Source organism: Seriola dumerili, unplaced genomic scaffold (assembly GCF_002260705.1).
Source record: "Seriola dumerili isolate Sdu_G_001 unplaced genomic scaffold, Sdu_1.0 BDQW01000191.1, whole genome shotgun sequence".
Classification (NCBI taxonomy): Eukaryota; Metazoa; Chordata; class Actinopteri; order Carangiformes; family Carangidae; genus Seriola; species Seriola dumerili.
In genome coordinates, this window is record NW_019174446.1 from 3,457,199 (window position 1) to 3,484,302 (window position 27,104).

Genomic DNA, 27,104 nt, shown 5'->3' on the forward strand with positions numbered 1-27,104 from the left:
GTATGTCGGGTTACAGCTGCCAGTCACCCGGCCAGTCTGTGACCAGCAAGGTGCCACAGAGGCCTGCAGGGTGATGTGGAGAGTAAAGGAGACAGAGAAGAGATAAGAGAGTAATCTACAGTATTTTACTAATGGTCAGTTTTACAAAGGAGCAAACATACTATAAAATACCTATTCCCAACAGGGTAGGCTACATGGAAAGATCTTGGAGTAGCATAATTTATTTGAAAAAAGCAAACCATGAACTATGATTTGCTTAAAAAATATGTGTATGTATATAGCCACATATTGACAGGCTGAAGTCTAAACAATTTGCTAAAAGTAATGAATAAAAGGAGGCAACAGAGAGCTAAAAGTGATGGATAAATTATTAAAATAGCTTACATTAGTTAGAAGTAATGGATGTATGTTTAAAATACAGAGGTAAAAGTAAGAGGTAAATGGTTGAAAGAACTAAATGTAAAGAATAAATTGTTGATGAATAACTTTTAGGTGAATAAACAGTCCAAATAGCTAACAGTATTGGCTCAATGGTGAAATAGTTAGCTAAATGTAGGCTAATAGATGAATGGCTAAAACAGCTAAAACTAACAGACATACAGCTGAAGAAATTAGCTTAAAGTATTGGATAAATGGTTGAAACGTTGAGTAATAAGAATGCAAACTTGAATAGAAGACAGTTTAAATGAGCTCTAATGAACATGGCAGGCAGCGCTGATGAAGGGGTACTTTCAGTTCTTCTGGACCAAAAAGAACCACTGCTGTAGAACAATCAGTATTTGGCACAAAAGCACACTGTAATATACATTCAGGTCACATTCATGTTATTCTTTCCCTGAAATCTTTCCTGTCTCTCTTAGTCCATTCTGGGAAGCAGAAATATTAAGTAAGCTATTAAATACACAACCAAGCAAAGGTTATTTATGTGTTGGAATACTGATGGACCATTTATGGCCCAGACAGCTAATTGACTATCGGATGGTGTTGACATTGAGACATATTGTCATGTCAGAGCATTGGGTGCCCAGGGCTGATTTGGGGATTTGAAGGGAGGGGTGAGGCAAAAGTGATGAAAACAAATGTTTGTCTCTCAGAGTTTTGCCCGGGGCGAGACGCTCATCACTGGACACTGACTGGTCTGGTTGCTCCTCTATTGATTTCAGACTGGGATGGGCAGCGGCCCAGCCAGGGCCTCTGGTTCTGACTGTCTGGCCTGTGATTGATTAATTAACGTAAAATCATCCTCAGTTTAATTCAGACAGCACCAGACAGACACTGTTGGACCATAAGCCAGTTTGATTCACCTGCTGTTTTTATTGTGGCTTGCTCACATACACCGCAAACTCTGCAAGTAAAAGAAAATAATGCAGACTGCTATTGTATTATGGTTCATACTGATCAAGTCTCACAAATGTGTTACACTGTGCCCGTCTAACTGGTTTGGTGTGAATTCATCAACATTTGATTAAAATATATATTGTCAGTTGGTAGGTTGTTTGGTTACTGTCAATCAGATCTTATCAAACCACATCAAAACAGTCCTGATGAAGCAAATTAACAGAGTTTTCTCCTAAAAAAAGAATACCTAAATATGCTTTTTTAAAACATTGTTCTGATTATTACATATATTGATATTGATTTGAAGCCAGGGCTATCAGGGGTATTAAAGTTTTTCTGTCAATGTCTGATGATAAAGAATAATAAAAAAAAAAAAAAAACTCAATTTGCTATTTCTATTGCAATGATATAAGTGACCTCTGGAGAAGGCCAGAGCACCACATAATGCATTTCACACACACATTGCGATAGCATTTTCATGTTGGTCACTCATTGTAAAGCAAACAAGGGTTTAAGTATGAATGCATGGTGAGGTACAAGGTAAATGGTGTCACTGTGAGACTAAGTGAATGGTCGGTTCAGTTTGTCTAGCAACAGATAGACACCAGAGATATATAAAAGGTGAGAGGAACTCCGGAACAGGATTTCTATGAGACAAATAAATCCGGTGGTAACGAAAAAAATTAAATCATATTTCAATTAAAAGAACCTTTTATATCCAGACCTGACACTCAATGCGTTCTTGTCCTTTGTCGGCACAGATGTAATAATAAAACATGGAAAACTTTAATCGAAACCATTTTTATTTGACAAAGAGTTTTTGGATTATAGCTGACACAGTCATGAAGCAGCCTCCTAGTACAGTACAATTAGAAGTAACCTGTGAAAGATTTTCCCTAAATATATTATTGTAAAATGTAATGAGATAACAACCATCAGTGCAATATTTTATACATTTTATAAACTGCTGTCTCACATTTCATTAGCTTCCCTCTCATCTGTTCTTTATATATTAATAACTATCTCATAAACCTGTGTAAACTAGCATGCGATTCTTAGAGGGAAAGAAATAAAGCCCCATAACTCTTAAAGCAGACCCACCCAGGAGTATGAGACATCACCGCTAACAGTGTTGGCTCGGGTGCTTCCAGCAAAATGTTTTGTCACCATTAATTTCACAGTAATATATTAACGAGAAAGATTCTACACACAGTCTCTTTCATATCCCCATACCACCTCTCCTGATGATATTGTACGTCAGTAGTTACCTTGCCCCACCAGGGCTCATCCTGTCTCGGTCCAGTGCTTTAAAGTTTGCATGACTGCACAGTCATAGTTCCCTCTGGCCAACGGTACGAGTCCACAACAAACTCTTCATAGTCAGTGCTGTAGGTGAGCGAGTGTAAGAACGCATCTTTGTCAGACGGCTCTGGGCGAAGTGTGGCCATGTTGTGCTCGTAGGCGTACTCCATGATCTGTAAAGCACAGGGTGTGTAAGTTTTTGGTAGTTTCACAAGCCCCCCCCCCCCCCCCCCCCCCCATACAACTGGAATAACACAGACATGGTGAGGTAAATTTGTTTGCTGCTGTGTGCATACTGAGCTCTCACCTTGATAGCCAGTTTGAGAGACACGTCCCTGATAGAGTTGAGAGGAGGATACAATCTTCCCTGTGCCAGGTCCTCCTCCGTCACCAGGTTAGCGAGAGCCTGTTAAACATAAACACATCACTCATGTTACCACAGAAAATAATTGAATAACACGTTTACATATGCTGCATATGAGTCAGATTCCTCGCAGCAGAGTTTATACACATATACAGAGAAGGTGAGAAAGTTCTGTTGTGTCTGTGGCCTTCATAGAGCCAATTGAATGTTGTTTTATTATTTTTTTTATTGTTAGTTTCATAATTTCACACATTTCACATAAGATAACAAGAAGCAATGGTGTTGACAACACGGTATATTATCAAACTGTTAAAATATGAGGCATTGTTAATGGTTAAATTACCAAACAGTATATAAAGAGCCTCTCGATCAACTATAACTTTAAAATGCTACATACACATCAGTAATAATAATGCAGTGATACCATATAAAATAGTATAAAACTAACAGGGCCTACTTTTTATGCACTAAGCACTTTTTTTTTTTATTTATACTTTATTCAATCATGAAGTCACATTGAGATCAAGATCTCATTTACAAGTGAGACCTGAGTACAGAAAAATAAAATGAAATACAATAAATAACAAAAAGAAATATTAATAGCAGAGATACAAATTTTCAGTGATTTAAATATACATTCAGATATGTATTCAAATAAACATAGACGTGTTTATATAAACAACAATCAGAGTGTATATTTAAATGAATTTAAATATCATAAGTGCAAGTTAGAAAAGAGATTATATAAAACAGTCACACCCCATGTCAGTAAGACTTCTAACCAAGTTTTTGAATTGGCATATTGCTATCAGCGTGTCAAGTTTCAGTCTGCTCTGTAGATTATTCCACACAATTGTGGCGTGATATCTGAAGGCTGTCCTACCAAGATAGGTATTTACTGCTGGAACACATGAAGGCAGCCAGTCCTGAGAACGCGCATTAAGAGGAGAATGTCTTGAGCACAGGAGTGATGATAAATAAGGTGGCAAATTTTCACATGTACTAATGTTATTTCCGTACTTTTATTATCAATTTTTTTGTGCAGTAAAGGAGCTATTTTACAATCTAAATACTACAGTAAAAAGTTTTGAATACTTCCCCCATCGCTGTCAACAATGTACCATGAATATCTCCAGATCATCATTAGATCCTCTAGATACAGCCTGAATGAAGCCTCAGGGGTGCTGGCAGAGGTTCATACAATTTCATGCATTGATTTAAAAATAATAAAGATTTGAAAAGTGTGTGTATATTCTGTATATGTTGGTTTGTTACCTCTGCTGCAATAAGGAAGATTTCTTCACTAATATGTCGGACAGCGCAAGCCGAGACGCCCAGGCCCACGCCAGGGAAGATGTAGGCGTTGTTTCCCTGACCGGGGTAGAATGTCCTCCCATCAGGCATGGTGACGGGGTCAAATGGACTGCCACTGGCAAAGATGCCGCGCCCCTGCAGTACAGAGTTGTATATTAATATATTCAAGTATTATTCACCCAAAAGACAGAAATCATTCATAGACGTGTATGGGAGTGAAACAAGACTCCAGAGCGTCCTGAGCGAGTACCTCTGTAAACATGTAACACTGCTCAGCAGTGCATTCGGCTTTGCTGGTCGGGTTGCTGAGGGCGAAGATGACGGGGCGTTCATTGAAAGAAGCCATGTCCCTGATGACCTGTTCGGAGAATGCTCCGGCAACAGCTGCCACACCTGAGACAGAAAGACATTGATGTGCAGTGTATTCACTTTTAGATGATTCCTTTAGGAGCTTTTCTAGTCTTTCAACTTTAAAGAAGGGCTGAATATTTTGTGCATCATCTTCAACACTACTATCACAGTCCCTTCAATCCAGTCCATCAGTGTCATTTATCTAACACTGTGCTCATGTGTGAAAATGTCTTTGCTCCCCTAAAAAACAATCCTACAGGTCGTCTGTGCAAGCAGCTTATTACAACCCATTGTGACATTTTATTGCTCGGAGCTGTAGTAGTTACGACATGAACAAAGGAAGAAGTCCGCGTGTAGGGTGTTGTCAGGGTGGATGTATTGGACGTTGACACAGGAAACCAATGCTTGTTTCCTGTTTCAAACTGGTGATAAGGGTTGTTTCTGTGAACCATGAGCATTTCATCACTGTAACTGCACGTTCAGAGGGAAAAACGACATACATGACAGTTTAGGTTGGAGGAAGCTGGGAAACATTCATGCTTGTTGTTTTACCAATGATAGCTGTGGGTTTCAGTTCCTGAACGACATCCTCCAGTCTCTTCACATGTGGGTGCTCATGAGCAAACCTCTCCTTCTCATGAGTCAGGTGATCCCGACCCTACAGATTTGGAAAGAGTGGATGTAGAGGGCGACATTAAAGACTTTAAACCATCTGTGGAATCACTGTTATTGCTCAATATTGCACAATAGTTTTAGTGCTGTGGGAATGAAGGATTTCTTGTAAGTGTTCCTCGGAGAAGGTGAAATAAGATGCATGGGAGAAGGACGAGAGAAGACAGTGAAGAGGAGGAGGAGGAGGAGGAGGAATGAGGAAGAAATAACAGATAACATGGATATCGTGGACAAAACAGATGTATAACCCTCTGGAGAGCCTTTTACAGTGACTCCAAAGAAAGACCTCTGTCATATAAATTAACGACCCATAGGAAATCTTTTTTTATGGATTGTGGAGGTAGATGTCAAACGACTCAGGAGAATCCACCCTCAGATATTCTCATCCTCTGATTTCATATCAGTCCGTCATGTTTTGTTCATTTCAGTCTGTTATTGGTTTGTTTTTATTTCTATCTGCTCTACTTCCTGGCTCATTAACTCCGGTCAGTTACAATGATTAGATTACATAGTGCTTAGTGCATTTTTGCCTGTATGTGTGCATGTTGTTTGTTGCTTTAGTAAGACACCTTGACAATGAGACCCTTGGAATCAACCATCCAGATCTTTTTCAAGCACTCTTCCTTAGCGAGTCCCTCCTTCTCCATGGCCATGGTGATCAGCTCAGCAATCCCCATCGCTGCCTGGGAGCAAGACAAAAAGGGATAAAATTCGTTCATTCACACCAGCTTTGGCAGCTTCTGTTTCAAATTCGAGTAACCCACAAAATCTCATCAATCTCTCAGAAGAATATCCGACCTGAAATCACTATATTTTCTTTCCATTTGAGAGAGAAAAGGCTTCAGTGGTGGTATCAGAAGTAATTAAATTATAAATTGAATTCTTTCACATATGAATCAAATAGAGCAAAATGTTCTTTCACTAAAACAGCATTCAGTATGTTCATGGTCTGAGTCCCTTGTTTAAAGTGAGACTATGTAACTTTTGAAAGACGAAAAAAAAAACCCACAATCTTCCTCTTAGAAATAAAAACAACTTTATAAGCAATAAAACACAACCTTGCTTTGGGGTTTTGCTACTTCAGCCTCACTCTGTCTGGTATGACCAGAAGCTTGGTTAGCAAGCTTTAATTGGCAGCTTTTGATAGATGTTACTGTTGTGTAACTTACATTATTGAGACACATTTTCAGTAGTTTTATCTCAAAAATGAAGTGAGAATTAAACTCAGCATACTTCAATAGGAAACGTTTGTATTTCCTTTTTTATTTTCTTTTTTTGTTACCACCAGGATGTTCATGATTTAAAACATCTGATTCAAGGAAATCTTGGGAAATTATATTTTCCACTATCTTCCTATAGCCTATTATCTCTTTTGTTCACAGTGACTGCTGTTCAGCCAAACTTACAGAGCCAGTCTCACTGTGTGAGTGTGCTGCACCTACCTCCCCTGCACCTTGGAACACAAAGGTGTGGTCACACATTTTGCTCTTGGTGATGCGGAGGGCGGCCAGGAGTCCAGCTACTGCCACAGCAGCAGTACCTGAGGGATATACATCAACATCAACACGCGGAGATAAATCTGCTCTTACTGATTTTGGTGGTCTTAGCCTTTGGTGGTCTTTTCGAAATTGAAATGTTTACAGGGAACAGATCTACTGATGCCCCTTATCTGTTATGTTGGCGTTGCGATACAGACTCAAACATATCTTTAAAAAAAGAAAGAGGTGTACATGTAAAAAAAAGTGTAAATTTTTAATGTCTAAACAGCTATATAAGAATATGGCTGCCTCTCATTTCATTTTATACTGATCACGTGGTTACCTTGGATGTCATCGTTGAAAGTGCAGTACTTGTTGCGGTACTTGCTCAGCAGACGGAAAGCATTAACATTTGCAAAGTCCTCAAACTGAATCAGACAGTCAATCCCAAACCTGTGGAGAGAAGAGCTGCATTTAAATCATTCTGACTCAACCAACAGAGAGCTGGAAAAAGAAGAGATACAGGAAGTAATGACAGTAATCATTATATTATAGGTGAGGGCTAATAACACACACACTGCTTTCAAAGACTATTTCAGTCCAGAGGGGGGCGCTCTCTCACTACACTACAAAGCAGAGGGTCAGAAATGAGAGGAGATTCTGGCTTCTCATTGCACAAAGTTATAACAATGGATTGTTTCGCTTTCCTGAATATGCTCAGTTATATGAACATGTTTCAAATGAAATAAAAAACGATACTCTTTTGTCAAAAGTCTAAACTGAAAAATAAAGCTACAGAACATTGTCCACTATTTCTGTTTAATAGATGTTTGACAATCTGACACCTGTTTTCCCCCCGACTGTTTGACAGCACCTCACAATGAGTTTCCATGAGGGAGGTCAGACCTGCACAGAGGGGCATATTCACAAAAACACTGCATTTGAAAGAAAAGAGCACAGAGGCCACCCAGTACTGCCCCAGTAAACCAGCAGAGTTCAGTTTTACAAGATGTTGCTCAGACCACCTATCACATACAGTCAATACCATAGCACAGGAGCCTGTGTCAATAAGCTCCTATAAAAACACATAACAAAAATAAGCCTTAAACCCAGTGTTATGAGTCTGTAAATTAGATTTAGCAGCGACAAAAATGAATCCCAAGTTCCCACGCCTTTCAACAGACGGAACTTTTGTTCAGGAATTTACTGGATATTTGCAGAGCAACTGCTGCTGCTGCTGCTGCTGCTCCGTCTCTGGGATTAAAGACAGCTTTTCAGCTGGAGGATAAGGAAAGAATGAAACAGAAGGAAGCGGAACACTGGTGAAGGTGTGCAGGATGACAAAGTTAAGAGAGCATGCAGGAAAAACAATGACTATTAATCAAGATTTTTATAGTGGCTATTACTGCAAAGACGCCTGCCTTTGTCATTTTGTTAGACTCAGTATTAAAATCCAGGCAAAACAGACTTTTTATTGTTTCATTGTTTGTTGTTTCAGTTTTTCCAGTGCAGAGAAAAGGCTTTTAGCATGAGGACCAACCTTAGCTAGTTATCCAGACATGCTGAAGATTGTAGCAGATAAACACACAACTTTATCCATTCTTTAAAATTTTGCTCTTAGGCTTTGATTTTTGGAGAGGGTATAAAAAAAGGCAGCAGAGAAATTAGTATATGGAAGAATCAAAAGCTTGACAAATAATAGTTTTTAACCGGGTTTAGACAGTCATTGTGTGGGAAGGGGTTTAGCGAGTGGTCAGCTGAGTTGTGAAAGGTGGAGGTTATGGTTCCCATAGAAAACTTCACCTGACTCACAGTTGGAACACTTGTATCAAAATATCCCGGATTAATCATCAGTCCCAATGATTAACCACTGTGTTACAAAATATCTGGTTCTTTAATAAAAAGGTCAAAGTTACAGGCTTGTGTGCATAAAATTTTCAAGGTTAAAGTTAACTAAGGCTCCTAAGGTGCATTTCCATAAGAAACATCCTATCACGGAATTGAATTTGAAATTCTGTTACAGTATGGAAGAAACTAAAAACACAATCTGCAGCTTCAATCATGTCACGAATTCAGCAGCTGCGGTGCTACGTTTTGTTAACAACTGCAACAATGAAGCGTTTTGAATTCTCTATCGTTCCCATTCATTCCTCTGACTGGATTCTTCTCCATAGCAACAGCGCCTGAGGCTCATGGGTATTGTAGTACCCACCATGATAAAAATGATGGACAAAACATGATTTCTCAGAAGCACAGCTGAAATAGTTTAAACTGGTGGCCATGATGTAAACCTACAGTGTCATTACATGAAGCGAGAGAGTTAATGTGATGACCCCTGTCCCACAGTCCCCTCCCACTCAACAACTCATGACTCAGGATGACACATGCTATTCTGTTTTAGGAAAATTGTCAAACAAGCTGAAACTGAATTTAATGTTTTGTAGCACACTAAACAACTGACACAAATCCTTTTGCCATAGAGATATGGGATAACTACATTTATTAAGTCTATTTCACAGCTAAAAACAATGGAAGGAAGGGTGAGGTTGTGTTAAAAACACCAGCACTCATGTTTCAGTCAGTGAGTGAAGGAGGAAATTGAGAGCAGGTCAAGCAAACAGAGCGAGCTGTCCCAAACACCTGCAGCCCTGTGAGTTCACTGGTGACAGGGTTTTTATTCCCTCCTCATCACGGTCACTTTCTACAGTTAAGGTTTCCTGCTTTGTTTTCTCCTTCTCTTCACTGTCTCTTAACTTTCTCTCTCTTTAGGTTTCTTTTTTAGTCTCATCATAAAACCCCACCTACCACCTCATAAGGAAAAGGATCTTCGTTTTCACTGTTATTGTACAACTCGCTAAAGCTATTTCCCACTTGTTACAGTGGCTGCTAAACTGCTTAGGTTTTCAGCAGGAGGAGGACGAGGCTGAGCGGAAGCGAAGCAAGAAAGAAATGCAGGATGAGAAGCGACCTGAGTTCAGCTGTAATAAAACTTAATGTCCTGATGAGAGAGTGCCATTGCTGGGTCAGTGTTTATCCTTCCTCCTGCCGCGCTGCAAGACACTGACGCCTAATACAGATACTGACAGCCCTGCTGACTTACTGCCAACACGGCAGTAGCGTTGAGGAGAGAAATGTGTTTTCTATCAAGCAGAGAGCGGCACTAAAGTGCTGAGAGCCTCTGCGAAGAGGAGGAATAATGAGGCCAAGAAGGGAGCTATAAACTTTTCATTGTGTTTGGGCTATAGGAGACGGAGACAGGCGACGGGCGAGGATAGATGTGGCCTTTCCTCTCTGCCAGTGCAGCTCCCTCTGGTATGGTTTGGTGCATCTTGCTACTGGAGGGGTCATGCCAGTTTACACAGAACCGAGCAGCTCATGCACAGAGAAGTGGGAGTATAGTGTTCTGCAGAAGCTGAAATGCTGAATATCCTGCAACTATTCTCATCATACAGTAAAGACAGAGGATTATGTGGTCTGCCAAAACACTGAATTCATAGTTTTTTTATCACAGTGACTGTCAAAAAAGATCTGAGACTTTTGACATGGAGAATGAGAATGGCTGAGCTGTGAACACATGCATATTTATGGACATCCACTAACCATAAAGTACAGAGTGACTATCTGTGGCTGTGGGATTGCAGAAAGAAAGACACATCTTCCCAACGCAGAGAGCTCTTTAGTCCTGAGTCTGAACCAATAAAGATAGGGGGAGTGTTTTTGTGTGTGTGTGTGTGTGTGTGTGTGTGTGTGTTTGTGTGTGTGTTGCCTAGAACAAAGCTCCTGTTGGAGGCCATTTATGTTCATCTTCCCTATTCTCCCTGGCAGTCAGTTGTCTTTCCTTGATGACCCTCTGAACAGAATGCCAAAATCTAACAATGCCTCTCTTTGCCAGCTGAATAGAAAAAAATACCCCGCACAAAGAGTCAGGATTTGCTTTTGTGTCTAAGCTGAAGTATCAAGGGCAGTAACCTAAGCAAGGCAGGGCACACCCAAGAGATGAAAAACACAGACCATATCCGTGACTGTGCTGTGAGGAATCCATTAATTTCTCTGCAGCAGAGGAGAAAGCTAGAAGGATCGTGACAGACACAAAATAACTCCTGTACACAAAAATGCAGATGTTTGAACTGAGAACTCCTGTTGTGGACCCTTTACCTTGGGTTGTGTTGTATCGGCAGAAGGTAAAAACAGGATATACCTTAAGTACATGAGAGGTCAATAAGGGACAGAACACCAGAAAAATGGGATGGATGGATGGATGGATGGATAGATTTTTTATTGATCCCCTCTGGGAAGTGGGAACAAAGGATCTCCTGAACCTCTCTATCCTGCAGTGAGATGAGACGTTTGCACCTGTAGCTACTTCTCTGTCCTGCCAGAATGTTGTGGAGAGGATGGTTGGTATTGTCCAAGATGGCCTCCATCTTACATTGCATGCGTCTCTCCACAACAGTCCTGAGTGAGTCCAGACTCCTGCCAAGCACAGACCCAGCCTTTTTGACCAGCTTGTCCAGTCTCCTTGTGTTCATGTCGGACATGCTGCTGCCCCAGCAGACTGCAAAAAACTATTTCCCTATAACCTCAAATATTAATGACTTAACATGCAACAAAATAAAAACATCCTTGGGTATTATTTATTCGGAGTTAAAACTCAGCTGATCAGCCTAATCAGGACTGTGTGGCTGTAGTTTGATAAGCAAATCACCCCACAGCTGTCATCCTATTTTGATTTGAATATTGACAAATCCTGATAGCTGCTCAGGAATGCGTGGCATCACCTTTTCCCATCTGAGCCCTGCCAACTTCAAACCAGTGAAAAGAGGTCATTGCATAATACACACTCAACTTGGACACTGCAAACAGAAAACAACCACACAGGCAGACAAGACAACAGTCTAACCTTTCCTGCCATGGGGCTGTTTAAACTATCTGAGCCACACTACCAGAGCAACACAGAGATCCTTTGTTCTCAAAACTTTTATTTGGCTGTGATTTATGACTTGCCACGATAATTTGGGTATTAAAGTAAAAGAAAAACACTTAGACTCATTGTTTACTGGAGCAGTACTTGCATGGTTTCTTGCCAATTGCTGCCAAACCAGTTGAATATATTGAGTGTAAATGCTTGTGACATTATTCTTAATGTTTGATAGCATGAAAAAGAGCTTGAGACATGAGACGACAGGCACTTTCCCATGTGGCGAATCATTCAGACGTTTGGTGTTATGTCTTGGCCAAACTGCAGGACGAGGGAGTTAACGAGTGACCCAGCTCCTTCAGGAAACACAATCTGGCTTCATCTGAGACTTGATGAAATCTGAATCTCCAGCTAATAGGAAGTAGGCGGATGTCATATACACTTCCAGCGCCGAGGGGGAGACTAGACGCAGAGGAGAAGGTACGAAGGGATTCTTTTAGTTTGAGCGCAGTCATGAGGGCCATAGAGAGTCGGCAAGGACCTCAGCAAAGAAGGTCACAGACAAGGGTGCTCTGTACAAACACAGCTGTCGAACTTGTGTACATATATGTGTTTCTGTGTACACACACAGGCTGTCTGTTACCTCTTTCCCTACAGGGCTTTGTGGCTGAGGCCTTAATAAATCCCAAGCCCGCTCTTACTCTCCAGAGAGCCAGCATCTCTCAGCACACATTATTTCTCAAATCCCTGAGTCGTCATTAATGACAAAGACGCATTCTGCATTCTTTCTCCTCTCCTCCTCCTCCTCCTCTCTTCATCCATCCATCCATCAGTCTGTCTCTCTGTTCCTTATTCTCTCAGTGCCAAGAGTTTAAAATAGTTGATGACATTCCTGTAGTCTTTCCATTCTGTTCAGATGTATATGAGGAACACCCTAGAGCCTGTTCTGTCAAATACTGTACAACTATTTGTGACATGAACAGTTCTGACACTGTGACGCAAAGTATTCCTGACTACAACGTATGTCTGCTAGTATAGCTGCCAAAAATATACATTTTATAATTTCATCTACCTAAGGTCTACAAGTACTCTTTTGTTTGTTCTATATTTTCCTTAATGTCAACAAATCCCATTTAAAACCAAATTCACCAATGACCATAGACTGCACATAGGGATAGAGCTCTGTGACGTCACCCATAGGTTTCTGAGGAGCAGTTGTGAAACTCAGAGTGGGCTGCCATCTTGGCAGCGCATGACTCTACCTAACTTACAGCTAATTAAAAAATGAGCAAAGAGTTGGGGTGTGTGTGGAGCCAAGACTTTGATGCACACCAGCGCCTCAATCATGATTACCTTTAAGCCTTAATAAAATTCAAACAGGTGAGTGATATAAAAATTCACCCAAACACAGTTTCTCACACGAACTGAGAAATTTAGCTAAAGAGACCTCAGTTTCCATATGCTAAATATATATTTATCAATTATGTATCTTAACTAACAGTCATTTTATGTCTGATGGGGGCTATAGCAGTCTGGATTACATGATCAGTGGGACTATTTTAACTTTAACATGCTTGCTATCTCAAACTTATTGTATCAATGTAACATGAATCTTTCCTATAGGACTGGGAAGAGAATTGTTGGGTACACGTTGTTTTTTTCTTTTTTGCTTTGTTGTGTTTATCTTCACATCAAAATGGCAAAGACTGAATTTAAATCACACTGAGTTGTTTTTTGTAATTACTTGTGCCAATGGAAAAAAAGTTTTATTTTACTAAATATATTTTTAATATTTATATGATATACCATATATGATATAAACATATATTTCTCCAGCATATTCTCGACCTATATATCTTTTTCTGACACGTACCTGCACCATAGAAGTAAGAGAAGTGGGTTTCCGGTTAAAATCCCCGTTCAGCCTGTCAACAACAAAACTTGAGCAAGGTTTTGTCTTAATGTCTTAAGTTAAAGTTAATTAAGTTATTGCTGTGTGTCTCAAGCCACTCTTTTGTTAATTACTACTTGTCTTGTTTTTTTAATTTCCAGCACGTCCCTCAACACCATCGTCATGTCAACACCTTCATGCAGAAGAATCTGCACACACCATCAAAAATGCATCAGGGACTATACGTTCAGAGTTAAGAGTTCAGAGGTTTTAAACCACGGCTGAGCCACAGTTTATCCTTCCTTCAAAGTGCTGTGGGTGTGTGCAGGAGCAATGAGATTATGAGATAATTTATTTCTGGCTGTAGACAAAAACAGCAGACAACATGAGCTGAATGTTCAACGGGAGCAGATTATTCTCCTGAAATCAAACACTTGTTACATCACAAACCATTCACCATTTAAAGTACTTTTTAAATGGTAGATTAAAAATCTCCAGACTTCTGCTCATTGATTGTGAGTCAGTCTGGAGTATTTTAGTTCATGTTTAGTTTCTTAGAAAACTAAACATGAATATTACTTAAAAGACTGCAGAACTGTAATCATTCATTCAATCTCTGAGCCCATAATTATTCATTTTCCGCCAATCTGGCTCCTTTGGAGAAAAAAGCATCACTGTTCCCTGTAGTTGAGAAGCTACCCGGTTATTAGAGTCATGGCTTCCTGTTGCCAGCTGGAGGGGGCCCAGACCCAGGCTTCTCCCTCTGGACTCCAGTCTCTCTGGGTTAGGACGAGGCTTAACCAGGCCCATGTGTGTGTGTGTGTGTGTGTGTGTGTGCATGTGTGTGTGTGTGTGTGTGTGAGTGAGTGTGTGTGTGCCCTATGGCATACAGGGACACAGAGATACAAAGCAAAAGAATACAAAGGTTTCAACAGGATATGACTGCAGTAAACACATGAGGTACAAGTCCTGAGGGGAATCACAGTGCGTGACTCCGAATGTCACTTCAAAGAAGAGGGCAAAGATAAGGTCGGTACAAACTAATTGAGTGACAATATGGAACACCAAACACAAGAATCAACCTCACATTGTGTCAATCACACATCCTCTGTGCATGGGAATGATGGGGTCAGATATTTTCCCTGGACAGGATCAGTGGAGTCAACACAGAAAAAACAAAGTCTCACACAAAGCAGTGTATCTCTGTTCACACGCTCCACCATATTCCCTAAAGCATTCACAATTATCAAGAATTTCAATTCCGTATATCCTGCTTAAAGCAAACAAAGAAACTCTCCATCCATTCCTTACAGAAATAATTGGCTGGATTTCTGTGGATTAATAAGTGAATCTGATTAGTGGTCGCAGTCTCAAAACAGATAATATAATGTTGCCTTCTGACAGTTCATTCGTCCTCCCAAGAGCTGGTTAGCTCTTCTCAGATATCCATATGGAGACAGTCATGCTAAGAAAATCAATAGCTCCAACAGTTACCAAAACTTTCTGATCACTTTTCAGTAAGCTAATGCCATTCAGCCAGTGAGCAGAGTTTTGACTGATATTACTTAGCAACCACAACTTAGTTCAAAGAAGCTACAGCTGAATCACCAGTGACTGAAGTTCCAGAGTCCCACAAGGTTTGGCTGCGTCGCTGCATGCACTGACCATGTTAAACTGCTCAACATATTTCTTTTAAGAGCACCGTGTGCTGTCTCTGTTATGATGACAACAGCAGGCCGCATAAAGGAAGTGGGCGAAGGATGAATTGAGGGCCGATATGATCGTACCTGTCTGACACAGCCTTCATGAATTCATCCAGCAGGTCATCATAGGCCTGGCCTCGGACTCTCTTATGCCTCAACCCGATGTAGAGAGGGTCCTTCAGCAGGGCCTGCAAAACACATGGAGGCAGAGGTCATAACAACAGATGAGAGGATATAAAACGTGTAAAACAAGGAAGGCTGAAGGAGAGAGAAAGGACTTTAAAACATTTATTTTAACACATGTTGCATCTCAGATTAGTGCCTGCACTAGGCAACTTTGTCAGTTAATACGTCCTCATATCTACAAGAGAAACTGTCCAAAAAGTCTGTAATGTGATGCCAGTAAACTACAAACATTCACTCATTTACCAAACTGTGAGTACTACATACATTAGATGTACTGTATATTTAGACATCAATAATAACCTTTATGACTTTACTGTATCTGTCTTCCATGTCAGCTCCATCATAAAGCCTTATACTTTTTGTGAGTGACAAGATGAGCTCAAGTCAGGTATTGTGGATTTAATGACAAAGTATAGACATGAAATTTTTAGTTAGTAATGGTAATTTCTCATAATTTCCTGCATTTGGTACTAATTACAAACTGCCTAATTGTCTAGTCAAAAAATTTCAGTGTCCAAACCCAAATAAGCCAGGATCATCAGGATTGATGACATCATCAGGGTTATTTATTCAGATAGCACTGAAAGCACTACAGGTTGAATTAACCTTTTTTCATGTGTTCAATTGGTGGCGTTCTCTTTTCAGTGGGTACAGCCTGCATCATTTTTTAAAATTATTTATCATTTCTCTCATTGCTCAATGACAACTTGGTAGGTGGTTGCATAGAAATGATCAAGTATGAGAAGGTGGTTTTATTTTGAAACCCCCTCACTGAGAATAACCCCATACAGAGAGAAAGGTCAAAGTTCAGTCCTTTAATCCTCAGGAGTCACTCACCACTGCCTTTTTCTGTATAAAAAATTCTTACAAATTTTAACTTAGCCGCCTATGTTTTACTGACCTGTAAGAATAATTTACAGAACGATCACATCTGGTAAATAAAACATTTAATGGGAAAGGTAGTTTTGTATATTTAGATGTTTGTTCGTGCTTGTACATCTCCTGCATGCTCACATAGAGTATAAACCTCTGTACCAGGAACAACTGTGTGTCCAGTCTCAACATTTCTTGTATGTGGACTTAAGAGAGAGAGGAGAGATATATACTGGACATAATGTGAGCACTTCCTCACACGTACACACACCTGTGTCTCCATAGACCTTAGACCCCTGCTATAATGTGAAACACGTGTGTGATCCTATAGCACCGAGCAGCACCTCCTGTCATGTTAATTCGCACACAATCTCCAGATGCATCTGCATGTACAGCAAACCTTTTGCCCTGTTGCAAATTTTGTCTTTTTAATTGTAATACCAATAACTTAGGTCATAGTGACACTGGATGAGTGAATTACCAAGCATCTGGAAATACTAGACAATCAAGAGCTCCTACAGGAGGTTGACTGAGAATAAAAATTGTAAACGTGGTGTTATATGTGACTGTAGAAAACAGGTCTGGGTCACTGTTTTTTAAATTTCCTTCAGTCTTTGAAAAGTGAACTAACAGGCACCACTGAGTGACATTTGACCTTTGCACCACAGTATTTTGAGGATGAGAGGGACACAGCTGGGAAGTCAGAAAATGAAGAGCAGTTGTGGATGGGAAGGTGTGTGTGACAGAGAGAGACATTGATGAATAGGTGGAAGTAAATGCCACTTAGCAGTGTTAGATTGCTTGCAGACTTTGCTTTGAGGTATCGGCCCATATTTCATCAGATCTCTGATGTGCTGCACCTGCCTGACATAACATGGCTGTGTCTCAACATACAACAAGAAGCAGATTTTGGAACATTGACTCATGATCTAAAAGCTATAAACTCTGTAAACGGAGAGTTCCAGTGAATTTCGATTGAAAGGGTGGAGAGCTGATCCGGAGCGTTGTCATGCCTCATTGGGACAGGCGACCTTTACTTCTGGAGATGGATAATTAGAGGGTGTCGCTCAGATGAGTGAGGCTTGGACAAGGCAGCAGCCACCTTCCCGTGGCAGGGTCAAAAACTGCAGCTCAAAAAGTTTATTTAAGGCAATATTTATTTGAAGTTGACAAGTCATTTCCTGGCAAGGTTTTAATGGACTGTAATGGACAGGAGGTGGCTAAGTTCAACTGTAACCAAAACAAGCAAAACATTTTCATGTGATCCCACAGAGAAGTGGACTGATATCAGAGAAAGAGTTTGGTGGTTATTGCATCAGATGATGCAATAGCATGCAAGGAGAAAGATTAAAAAACTGCTCTAAGAGTTGTTAATATCTGAAGTTTCAGCTAATGCCTAACATACACAAGAAGACTTTGAAAAGTCTGACACCCTCTCACATCTAAAGAAAATGTGTCATAAGAGTTTCCAGCCTCACTATAAGATTTGGAAAGATCACTTTTTTTGTTTTTTTTATTCTACTGCTGTTGTTGTTGTATGAAGTTAGTAACTCAACATTATATCTGTCATGCTCTGCCCCTAAAATGACTGTGTTTGGACTTTGATTAAAATTGAAATTTTCCTGTGTCCAATTACCCTTGCCTCCCTTACGTATTTAAAGCCAGGAGTTGCCTCCATGTTCACTATCTGCTTGGTTTGCTACTTCCTGTTTGCTGCTGGAGAAAGTGTCATTGAACAACATTATTTGCATGAGCCAACACTAAAAACTATGTCTGATTTTATTGAAACGTCAAGACAAAAAGAAGACTGACTTGAGACAGTTCAGAGGATCACCTTACACCAAACTTGTAAGACGGGAGAGCGCCGAAACTCTTGCAAAACTCTTACGATTTTATACCGACATTGGAAAATTGTCTATGATGGTGAAATGGCTTGAAAAATTGTTTGGTGTAAGTCCGGTGAGTTCTCGTTTCATTCATTTATACACTGTGACAAAACTACCTTTAAAACTGAAACAGAAGAAGTATAAGTGACTGCGGTAGATCTGAGTGAGTTTCAAGAGGGATGACCTCGCTGACCCTCTGCTGAACTGTTGACACGACTTGTCTTTCTGTCCCAGATTATCTACTGTTGATTGGCTAAGCTGCCCTTTGTGTTGTACAGCCCCTTTTCTCTCAGGAGGGATTAATCCTTGTTTCAATGCTTTACAGTCAATGCTCGCTAAAGACACAAAAGCTCCATTTTCACTGTTGAAACAGTTTCTTAACTGATGACTTTTGATGAGGGAGTTAAAAATGTAACTGCAGCTTTAATATAAATGGATTTTAAAGAAGACGTGGCCAGGCATCAAGAACAGCCTGGACCTGTCTGAGGTAAAGGACACTTTGGACCCATGAAACTCCCCCCTACACACAAACAGCATATTGTCCAGAATGACATCACTGACTCGCATTTCAGCATGAGTAAGTGTGTGTTGAGGTTACTCCAGGTGACATCAGGCCAATGGATACACAGACAGATACAGCCCAGGGAGATAACAGGATGACGTAGTAAAAACTGGACTACCTGAAAACATTTTCCTTCATTCTGTGTATGTGTGTGTGTGTGTGTGTGTGTGTGTGTGTGTGTGTGTGTGCGTGCGCGCGCGCGCGTGCATGCATGCGTGCGTGTGTGTGTGTGTGTGTGCTGTACGTGAGGAAGAGATAAGAGCTTCGCAGTTCATTGCTGGTTCTCACACAGCTACCACATTCCTCTGCAGAAGAAAAATAGCAACTGTGCAGAGGTTCAATTTCTGAGACATTCAACAGGCACCGAGACTCCTCATGATCTGATAAGAGATGAACAGAAAAGTGGTAATGATCTTCTCATCTAACTCAGAAATCAAAACGAGCCTCTGTTCCAAAATGTTCAACTATTCGTTTAAAGAAAAAAAACACGGTCTGTCTTCAGGGGGTCTGCCTTTTGGACTGTTTGGATGTCTGCCTGCTTGCCTCTATATCTACCCCCATATCCACTCAAGGAAAAATATAATCCCATAATAACAGTCATTTTAATAATTAGTTAGAGCTACCACTACCTCACAGCCTCTCCCACCCAATCTGCTTCCATCATGCCTTCACAGTAAGTCTGCAGAGTGAGGCAGAGTACCAGGCGAGGGGCACCAGGCTAGCCCAGCCTCCCAAATAAAGCCAGTCCAGAAGAACTACACATGTACACACACACAGCCAGTCCATTTATCCCATTACATCTAATTTAGCTTGTCAACTCTTTAGAATAATAGAAAAATGGAAAAGTCGGCCACAGCCAGGCAGACTACAGTAAAATCTCTCTTATAGCTCTTTCTCTAACAGTTGCATGAGCAGCAATACTAAATTACTAGGTTTGCCTCTGTGTATCATTATTATTATTAGTAACATTAAAGAAATAGAAATGTACAGAGAGACCAAATTGATATCAACAATCCATCAAACTACCAGTAAGACAGCGAACAAGCTAACTCCCGGATGGCAAAGTAACAGAGCATCACTGGGATTCGGAACTGTAATGTAATTACTACATTTAAATGTAATTCTTAACCCGTAACTGAAAAAAAGTAACAGAGTAATGTGTTACTGCCCAAATCTGAATATCTGTGTTGGAAGCACTGAGCTGGAGCTGGGAGGATATTTCACCTTGCATAGCAAAATACTGGAAACTAGGGAAAACAGCTAGCTAGCTTGTTCAAATACACCTCTAAATGTGACTAAGTAACATGTTGTATCTCATTTGTTTAAACAGAAAATGTAAAAACCACAATTGCAATTTGCATGCTATATTAATATTTCTTGGCATTCAACAGTTTATCCATCCATCCAGCACTTTTGTGCAGCATCTCCACTATAGTGCAGATTGCCATATTTGTCATAACTTACACTAAAACCACAAAATGTCCTATTTACTTGTTGTTTTTTTGTATGGATTAAACCAATAAGGGACCATGTCTTAACTTGTGATCTTTATAGGACTTCGCAACCATTTTCAGTAACTTTGGAGAGAACCAGGCTAGCTGTTTCCCTCCTGCTTCCAGTCTTTATCCTAGGCTAAGCTCATCACCACCTGGCTGCGGTTCAGCTCAAACATAAATCAACCTTATCATCTAACTTTAGGAAAGAAAGCAAATAAGTGTATTGTCCAAAATGTTGAACTATTCAATCAACATGTCTATATATTTGAAGTGGTTGAAGTCCAACAGCACTACCTGAACTATAACAGATTGATAATCCATGAGCTCTGCATTCATATTTACACACATACCTATGCATGTGTAGTGTATAGGTTTGTGTGTGTTTCTCTTCCTCCTCCTTTGGCAGCAAGTATAAAGCAGCTTGAGGACGCAGGCAAGTGTGGATCAAAGACTCCAGGGCAGCTTGTTCAAGTTGTGTTGTGATGGCCATAAATGTCTAAAACGTCTGCCCTGCATCCAAAAATCTACCCTGCAGATGGGATTATCACCCTAAACTAAAGTCATTCAGAGCAACAGAGTCAATGTGGAAACTTAGAGATGCCAGTACAGGAAGAGGTCAAAAGGTAGAGCTATAATAAATAGGCCTTTAAAGATAAAGAGCTGCGGTGCAGGACTTGGCAGAACGAGAGATGATTTTTCTCTCTTAATCCAGTTTCAGTGGCACAAAAAGGATGAATGCAGATAAATCTTTTTTGTGCTTTCTGGAGAGACTGCAGTGTTTCTGTGGTTAAAAAGCAAGGGATATCTGCTGTGAGTGAGTACTTTGATGAAGTGTGTATTGGGTAAATACTGTCAGAGAGGAACCTCAGGCCATCCAAGATGCCATCACCTACATGACCTCAGCTTTTCTTCTTCTTCTTGGTCTCTGTGCAGTCTCACTACTCCTCCAGGTTGATTCTGTTACTGACATTTCTTGTTTAATTCTATTTGCAAACTCATGTAACCTCAGCAACATCTCTCACCCTTAATCCAACTGAGACATTTCCTTGGAATGAAACTGAATGCCAGGGTCTGAGTCATCTGAAGATTGTCTTGGAAAATGAAGGACAGCTCCTGACAGGCTGAGCTCAGCTGTGTTGGGCACACAGGCATCTGAGGCTGCCACGCCCTTGGCCACGGTAGACAGTTGTGTATATATAGAAGTGCACACAGACTATTCTTAGTCTGTTTAAGGCTACAGACACACGTGCTGCCCTGCCCAGAGTTTGAATCATCGTTCAGAGACACTGCCACAGAGAACAGGGACCACTGTAACAGGTAGATAAATATTGCTCTGTTGGCTACTACTACTCTCACAGGCTTGCACAGGGGAGAGGTGCTTTCCCAGCTGGCATCCATCAATGGAGCTGCTTACCTCACTTATGTAAAGGGTGTTTCCTGGTTGTAAAGTGTGAGATTTGTTTTCTTTTTCTTGGCTATTTCTGAAGCAAAGCTTACCTGGCTACGGTGGATTAACAGCATTTCCCTACTGGCATATCATGGCATTTTAAATTTGTTGGAGCAATATTTGGAGTTTAAGTGTCTGGGGCAGCAGAGTTGAGAGAGCTGAGCAGGAAGAGAACACTTGACCATTACTACTTGGGGCTATAATGACCAAATTTCCCACAGAGATGATTAGACGTTCATCTAATTTGATGTAATCCACCTTAAATTGAGCAGGACAGTCCACAAGCCCCAGCTGCTCTGAAGCTGCCCTTATATTCCATGTGTGGAAGGTGAGAAAAAAAACAAATCAAACAATCTCAGTCCTTACCTCATTGTCTGTGCCCACGTCCAGCATGACAGGCAGACACTGCTGTGGTGGCATACCTCCACAGGCTGTGTAGAGGGCCAGCTTGCCCACTGGGATGCCCATGCCATAGCAGCCCAGGTCTCCCAGTCCCAGGATCCTCTCTCCATCTGTCACACACACCGCCTGTCAATCAATATAACTGTCAGCCATAAAGTACACCAGCCACACCCACCACCTCATCAATTTAAATATGTTTGTATTACTACTATAGGACGTTCTTAAATATTTCATATCACACTTATAAACAGTTTAATGAGAAAATAAATGACGCAGCAGTTCAGCCTCCACATCCTGTTAACTTAAATCTTCTTCACCAAAACAGGTCCACCCTGCTACCAAGAAACATGTTTTTTTCCTCAGTGTAAGCCAGGTCCTCCTACACCCTCCTGGCTTTCCACTCACTACTCACTTTACTTATTAAGCAATAAATAAGTTCCTCTGGGTTGATTCCACAGCATGAAACAAATCAATTGTGTAACACTTAATATCACCAGCAGAAGTGTTTCATTTGAAAAGTTCCTCATTCTGACTCTTTTCTTTTTCCACCATCTGTGTGACGTACAAAACTCTGGCACAAAGGTTTTACAGCCTTGTTCCTCCCACAATTTGACAAGTTTAAAGAGTGTCATTACTTTTCCCATATGAATGTTTAAAAATGCATAATGACCATACTTAATACCATTAGCAGCTCATTTTTTTCCCTAACTATCACTTGTTAATATTTGACAGAGAGGCTGCCAAGGCTTATCCGTGGATGACTACCTTGGCTCCCATTTGCCCTCTCTCTATTGAAATGTTAAAAGTAGGGCATATTAGGTGAGTTTACGATAAGACCACCCTGACAATGAGAGCGGGCATGTCAGCCCTGAGGTAAATGCCCTGCTGTTGACAGCTGTGAACAGGTGGCTGAGGCTGCAGGTATATTTGACATGCCAGGAATGCCTGCCGGTTTCGTCATTCTAAATATGACTAGATTATGACTTGCACATAGTTGCTCTATACACAAGAATAAAGGGATATTTCAGGTTTGGTAAAATTGGAACCAGTCCCAAGAGATCACTTGATTTAGTGCATTAACTATTTTTAATAATGGCCTGGTGTAAGATGACTGACTTTGTAATTTTTAAGATATTGTATTTTTATATTTTTCATATAAAAATCCCTCCATTAGCTATACCGCTTATCCTTATAGGGTCGCAGGGGGGAGCCAGTCCCAGCTGGCATGGGGTGAGGGCGGGATACACCCTGGACAGGTTGCCAGTTTATCACAGGGCTGACATATAGAGACAACTAACTAGTCACACTCACATTCACACCTATGGGCACTTGAGAGTCGCCAATGTGCATGTCTTTGGACTGTGGGAGGAAGCCGGAGTAAGAACCCACGCAGGCACAGGGAGAACATGCAAACTCCACACAGGCCTGGGGTTCAAACCCAGAACCTTCTCGCTGTGAGGCTACAGTGCTACCCACTTCTCCACCGTAGCACCCACACAAATATATACTGTCATTTTTAAAAATAGTTTAAAAAGTAAAAAAGTAGTTCTATCAGACTACTCAAACAATTGTGCATTTCTTGTGGACTATTTTCCATTGCATTGATTTAGACAGCTACGTTTGGATGCAGCTCAAAACATGTCACCTACAGCAACACTGGCTCATCGATGTTTTTTTTACATCTTTTTAATTTTTTAATTTTTATTCATTGTTGGTTTTGGTCTTTTCATATTACCAGGCTATCCTTTGATATGCATGCATGCACTAACATGACACAGCAGTCAATGACATACTGAAAACACACGGATTATATTATATTCGTGTCCTCATCATTCTATCTAAATGGAAAAATGTGTAAGGTCGTGATGCTGCAACTATATGAACATAGTCTGAGTGATTTCATTCACCTTGACGTCTTTCTCCGGCCAGTTCTGCAGCAGTGAAGCAATGTGGCCATGGTCATGAATGGTGATGAACAGCCCCCTGCAACATAGAAAAACAAATAGAGGAACTCAAGTACGCAGAAGAATTAGACCCCATTTTTTACATATTGAGATGGCACCACGAGGCGTGATGGTCAAGTGTCCTCCTCTTTCTCACTCCCCAAAGATCTCCTCATGTCAGCTCTCCTCCAATAAAGCAAAATGTCACTAAAATAATCTTGGTAAAAACAGTGGCAAGAACTCAAATAACAGTTAGTACATACGAACTTCTTATCTAAGATTGAAAGGAAAAACAGCTTTAAGCTGTAGCTCAGATACTGTTTGAAGTTAAGCTGCTATTTATTTTCTGCCTCTCTTTCTTCTAACCAAGACTTTATTGAATACTGATGGCACCTGGGATTTTAATACTGAGCCCAGAGCCGAGGGCCTCTGTAGGGAGTTTGTTTTGGACCCTTGAGGCTCCCCAAATATCCATTCATCTTAGAACCCCCCCCTCCCTTTCCTTGCTCCCTGGCATCAATGCACTTCACTCCAGGACAATCCCAGGATAAAGAGATCATCTCAGTGCGTGGGGTCCAGCTGCAGCGTCTTTCCTACCCAACCAATCCATCTGGTTTATAGTATGGGGGCAACACCTCCTTCATGTGCCAGCGACAGTAAAAACATCACTTTCTGTAAGAATCTGCTCATAAAGTAAAAACCGGTCCCAGGTCAATGCTGGTGGAATAAAACAGTGGCGAAATGTCAAATGCAAACAATATGAGACACTGTTAAAAGTAAAAATAAAATATACTAAGCTGAGAGAAAGACATAAAAGTGTCACATAAAAATGCTTTGATGAGTCAGGGATAAGGTACAGAGCACTGTCAGCATAGGTTTCCACTTACACATCAATAACTACATTTAAAAAAAAGTGGAAATCCCACATGTATACATCAGGCATCGTCTTAAAATACACATTTTGAAAGCAGTCTGGATGTGTAGCTTCGTAACATCTCCAGTCGTAATCATTTACTTTACCTACAACAAACTTAAAACCCTCAGCTTTTGGGAAACACTGTACAAACCTTTCTCAGTTGAGTGTTTGTGTGTGAGCACAAATGATGGGCAGTCAGTCGCAGCAATGACCAAAGGATTACAGTTAAATAGTAGAGGAGCTCACACATGGCAACCAACATCAATGGCCCCCGGGGCCCGGCATGTTTGCTCTCCAAAGGTAAACACTGTGTCCCCTCTAATCTCTAATCAGTGAGGCTGAGCTCACACACTGGAGACTGTGTGTTTTCAGACGTTTTGGCATTTAAAGACACGATGCTGAGGGCTGCAGTTTAAACAGCTCTTAACTTTACTTATTCTGTTTACTACATAACAGTGAAACTACCCCTTGGAACAGGCAGTGTTAGCTCTTGGACAAAAAAAAAATCCTTACAAGTGTAACAAGAGTGATGTCACACTGCTTGTTTTTGCTCTCTGTGTTGCTGCCTCACAGGAGGGCTTTGCATTTTGATGTGACAAAATAGCCAACAAGACTTCTGAAAATTATACTAATGGAAATTACTGTTCAACATAAACTGAGCAAAAGCAATTTGTTAATCAATCAGTTCATTTTATCAATGGATCATTGATCACCAACTATTTTAGTTTAGTTTCGTATTTAATTGTTGACATTTTTTCCTTTTTTTGTAAAGTATTTATTATTGGTTGCCCACATGTTTCTTGCTATTCATTTTTTTTCCTTATTGATTTAGAAATATTTAGCAAAAAAGGCCTGGATATTGCCAAGTTGGTTAAGAACATAAATCTGCAAATAAATTAAGTTCATATTCATAACTACCTATGTTACAACCTGTAAACTTTGGATCTTGTTCAATCGTTTCTGCAAGTGGTTCTATTGCTAATACAAAAAAAAATGTACCTGGGGAACTAGTATTTTCCTCTAATCTCACATTTAATCAGCTACATAGTTAACTGAATAATGAAAATAATCACTGTTTGCAGCCATAAATTTGACAGAAAGGGGGAGGAAGTGACAGACTGCTGCATTAGAAAGGCCACAAACATAATGAATGACCCCTCTCACCCCTCCTGACACCTCTTTGCACTTTTGCCCTCTGGAAGGAGGCTCCAGAGCATCTGTGCAAAGTCTGCCAGACTGAGCAACAGCTTCTTCCCCAGAAACCATCAGGATTCTAAACACCCTTCGGATGCTGCCCCTCCCCTCCCTCTAATACAACAAGATAGCACAGACAAATGCACTTTAAAATATACCAGCGCCTAAGCTACTGTATTACACACTGCACACATGACAAATGACAGACACATAAATATGCGACTCTGTTTTTAATATGCGTTTTGTCTTTTTAATATCTATAATAGCATCTTGTTTTTAATGTTTCTCTGTTTTTAACGTGTTTCTGTCATAACCCCCCGACCGGTGGAGAACGATATCTCACTCCAATGTATGCCATGTGTTAATTATAGACGTGACAAATAAATCTGATTGTGATGCTGAGAAGAGAAATTGACCGTGAAGCTTTCAAAAGCGACATGGACCTCCCTATGCAAAGAGCTCTTTGGGTCACATAGAGGTCACTGGGCCACAGACATCTGGCATCTGTCATTTTAAACACCTTTCAACATTTCTGGCCATATAATGACGCACATCTGCATATATCTGTAGATCTACACATCTGTGCACAAAAAGGGTCTGGCTGATGTCTGCACAGCTGACAAAGACTGTGAGGAGCTGGACATGATTCGTCTTTAAACAAAGTACTTGTGTGAGAGAGGAATAGGAGCTGGGGGAAAGTGTGGCCTGCTGAGTGTGAGCCACTGCCAGCATTATGAGGAATTGTGGGGGAAAGAGCAGCACTGCGGCTGAAAGGCTGACCCCACAATATGACTGTTGGAAAACAACTTTATAAGACAGATCAAACAAGACAGGCAGGATTTATGTAATTCCTAATTTCTGTCAAACT

General features: G+C 40.6%; 1 protein-coding gene across 1 annotated transcript in view; it reads right to left on the reverse strand.

Moving 5' to 3' along the window:
• Window positions 1-2,123: 2,123 nt before the first annotated feature.
• Window positions 2,124-27,104, reverse strand: part of me1 (malic enzyme 1) — an 83,218-nt gene continuing 58,237 nt past the window's right edge. The window contains exons 4-14 of the mRNA XM_022753588.1: window positions 24,091-24,166; window positions 22,148-22,309; window positions 15,416-15,519; window positions 7,163-7,272; window positions 6,784-6,881; window positions 5,911-6,024; window positions 5,222-5,327; window positions 4,569-4,711; window positions 4,280-4,453; window positions 2,948-3,046; window positions 2,124-2,813 (exon numbers count right to left, since the gene is read on the reverse strand). Coding sequence (XP_022609309.1) covers window positions 2,646-2,813; window positions 2,948-3,046; window positions 4,280-4,453; window positions 4,569-4,711; window positions 5,222-5,327; window positions 5,911-6,024; window positions 6,784-6,881; window positions 7,163-7,272; window positions 15,416-15,519; window positions 22,148-22,309; window positions 24,091-24,166 — 1,354 coding nt within the window. The 3' untranslated portion in view covers window positions 2,124-2,645. The remainder of the gene's footprint in view (window positions 2,814-2,947; window positions 3,047-4,279; window positions 4,454-4,568; window positions 4,712-5,221; window positions 5,328-5,910; window positions 6,025-6,783; window positions 6,882-7,162; window positions 7,273-15,415; window positions 15,520-22,147; window positions 22,310-24,090; window positions 24,167-27,104) is intronic.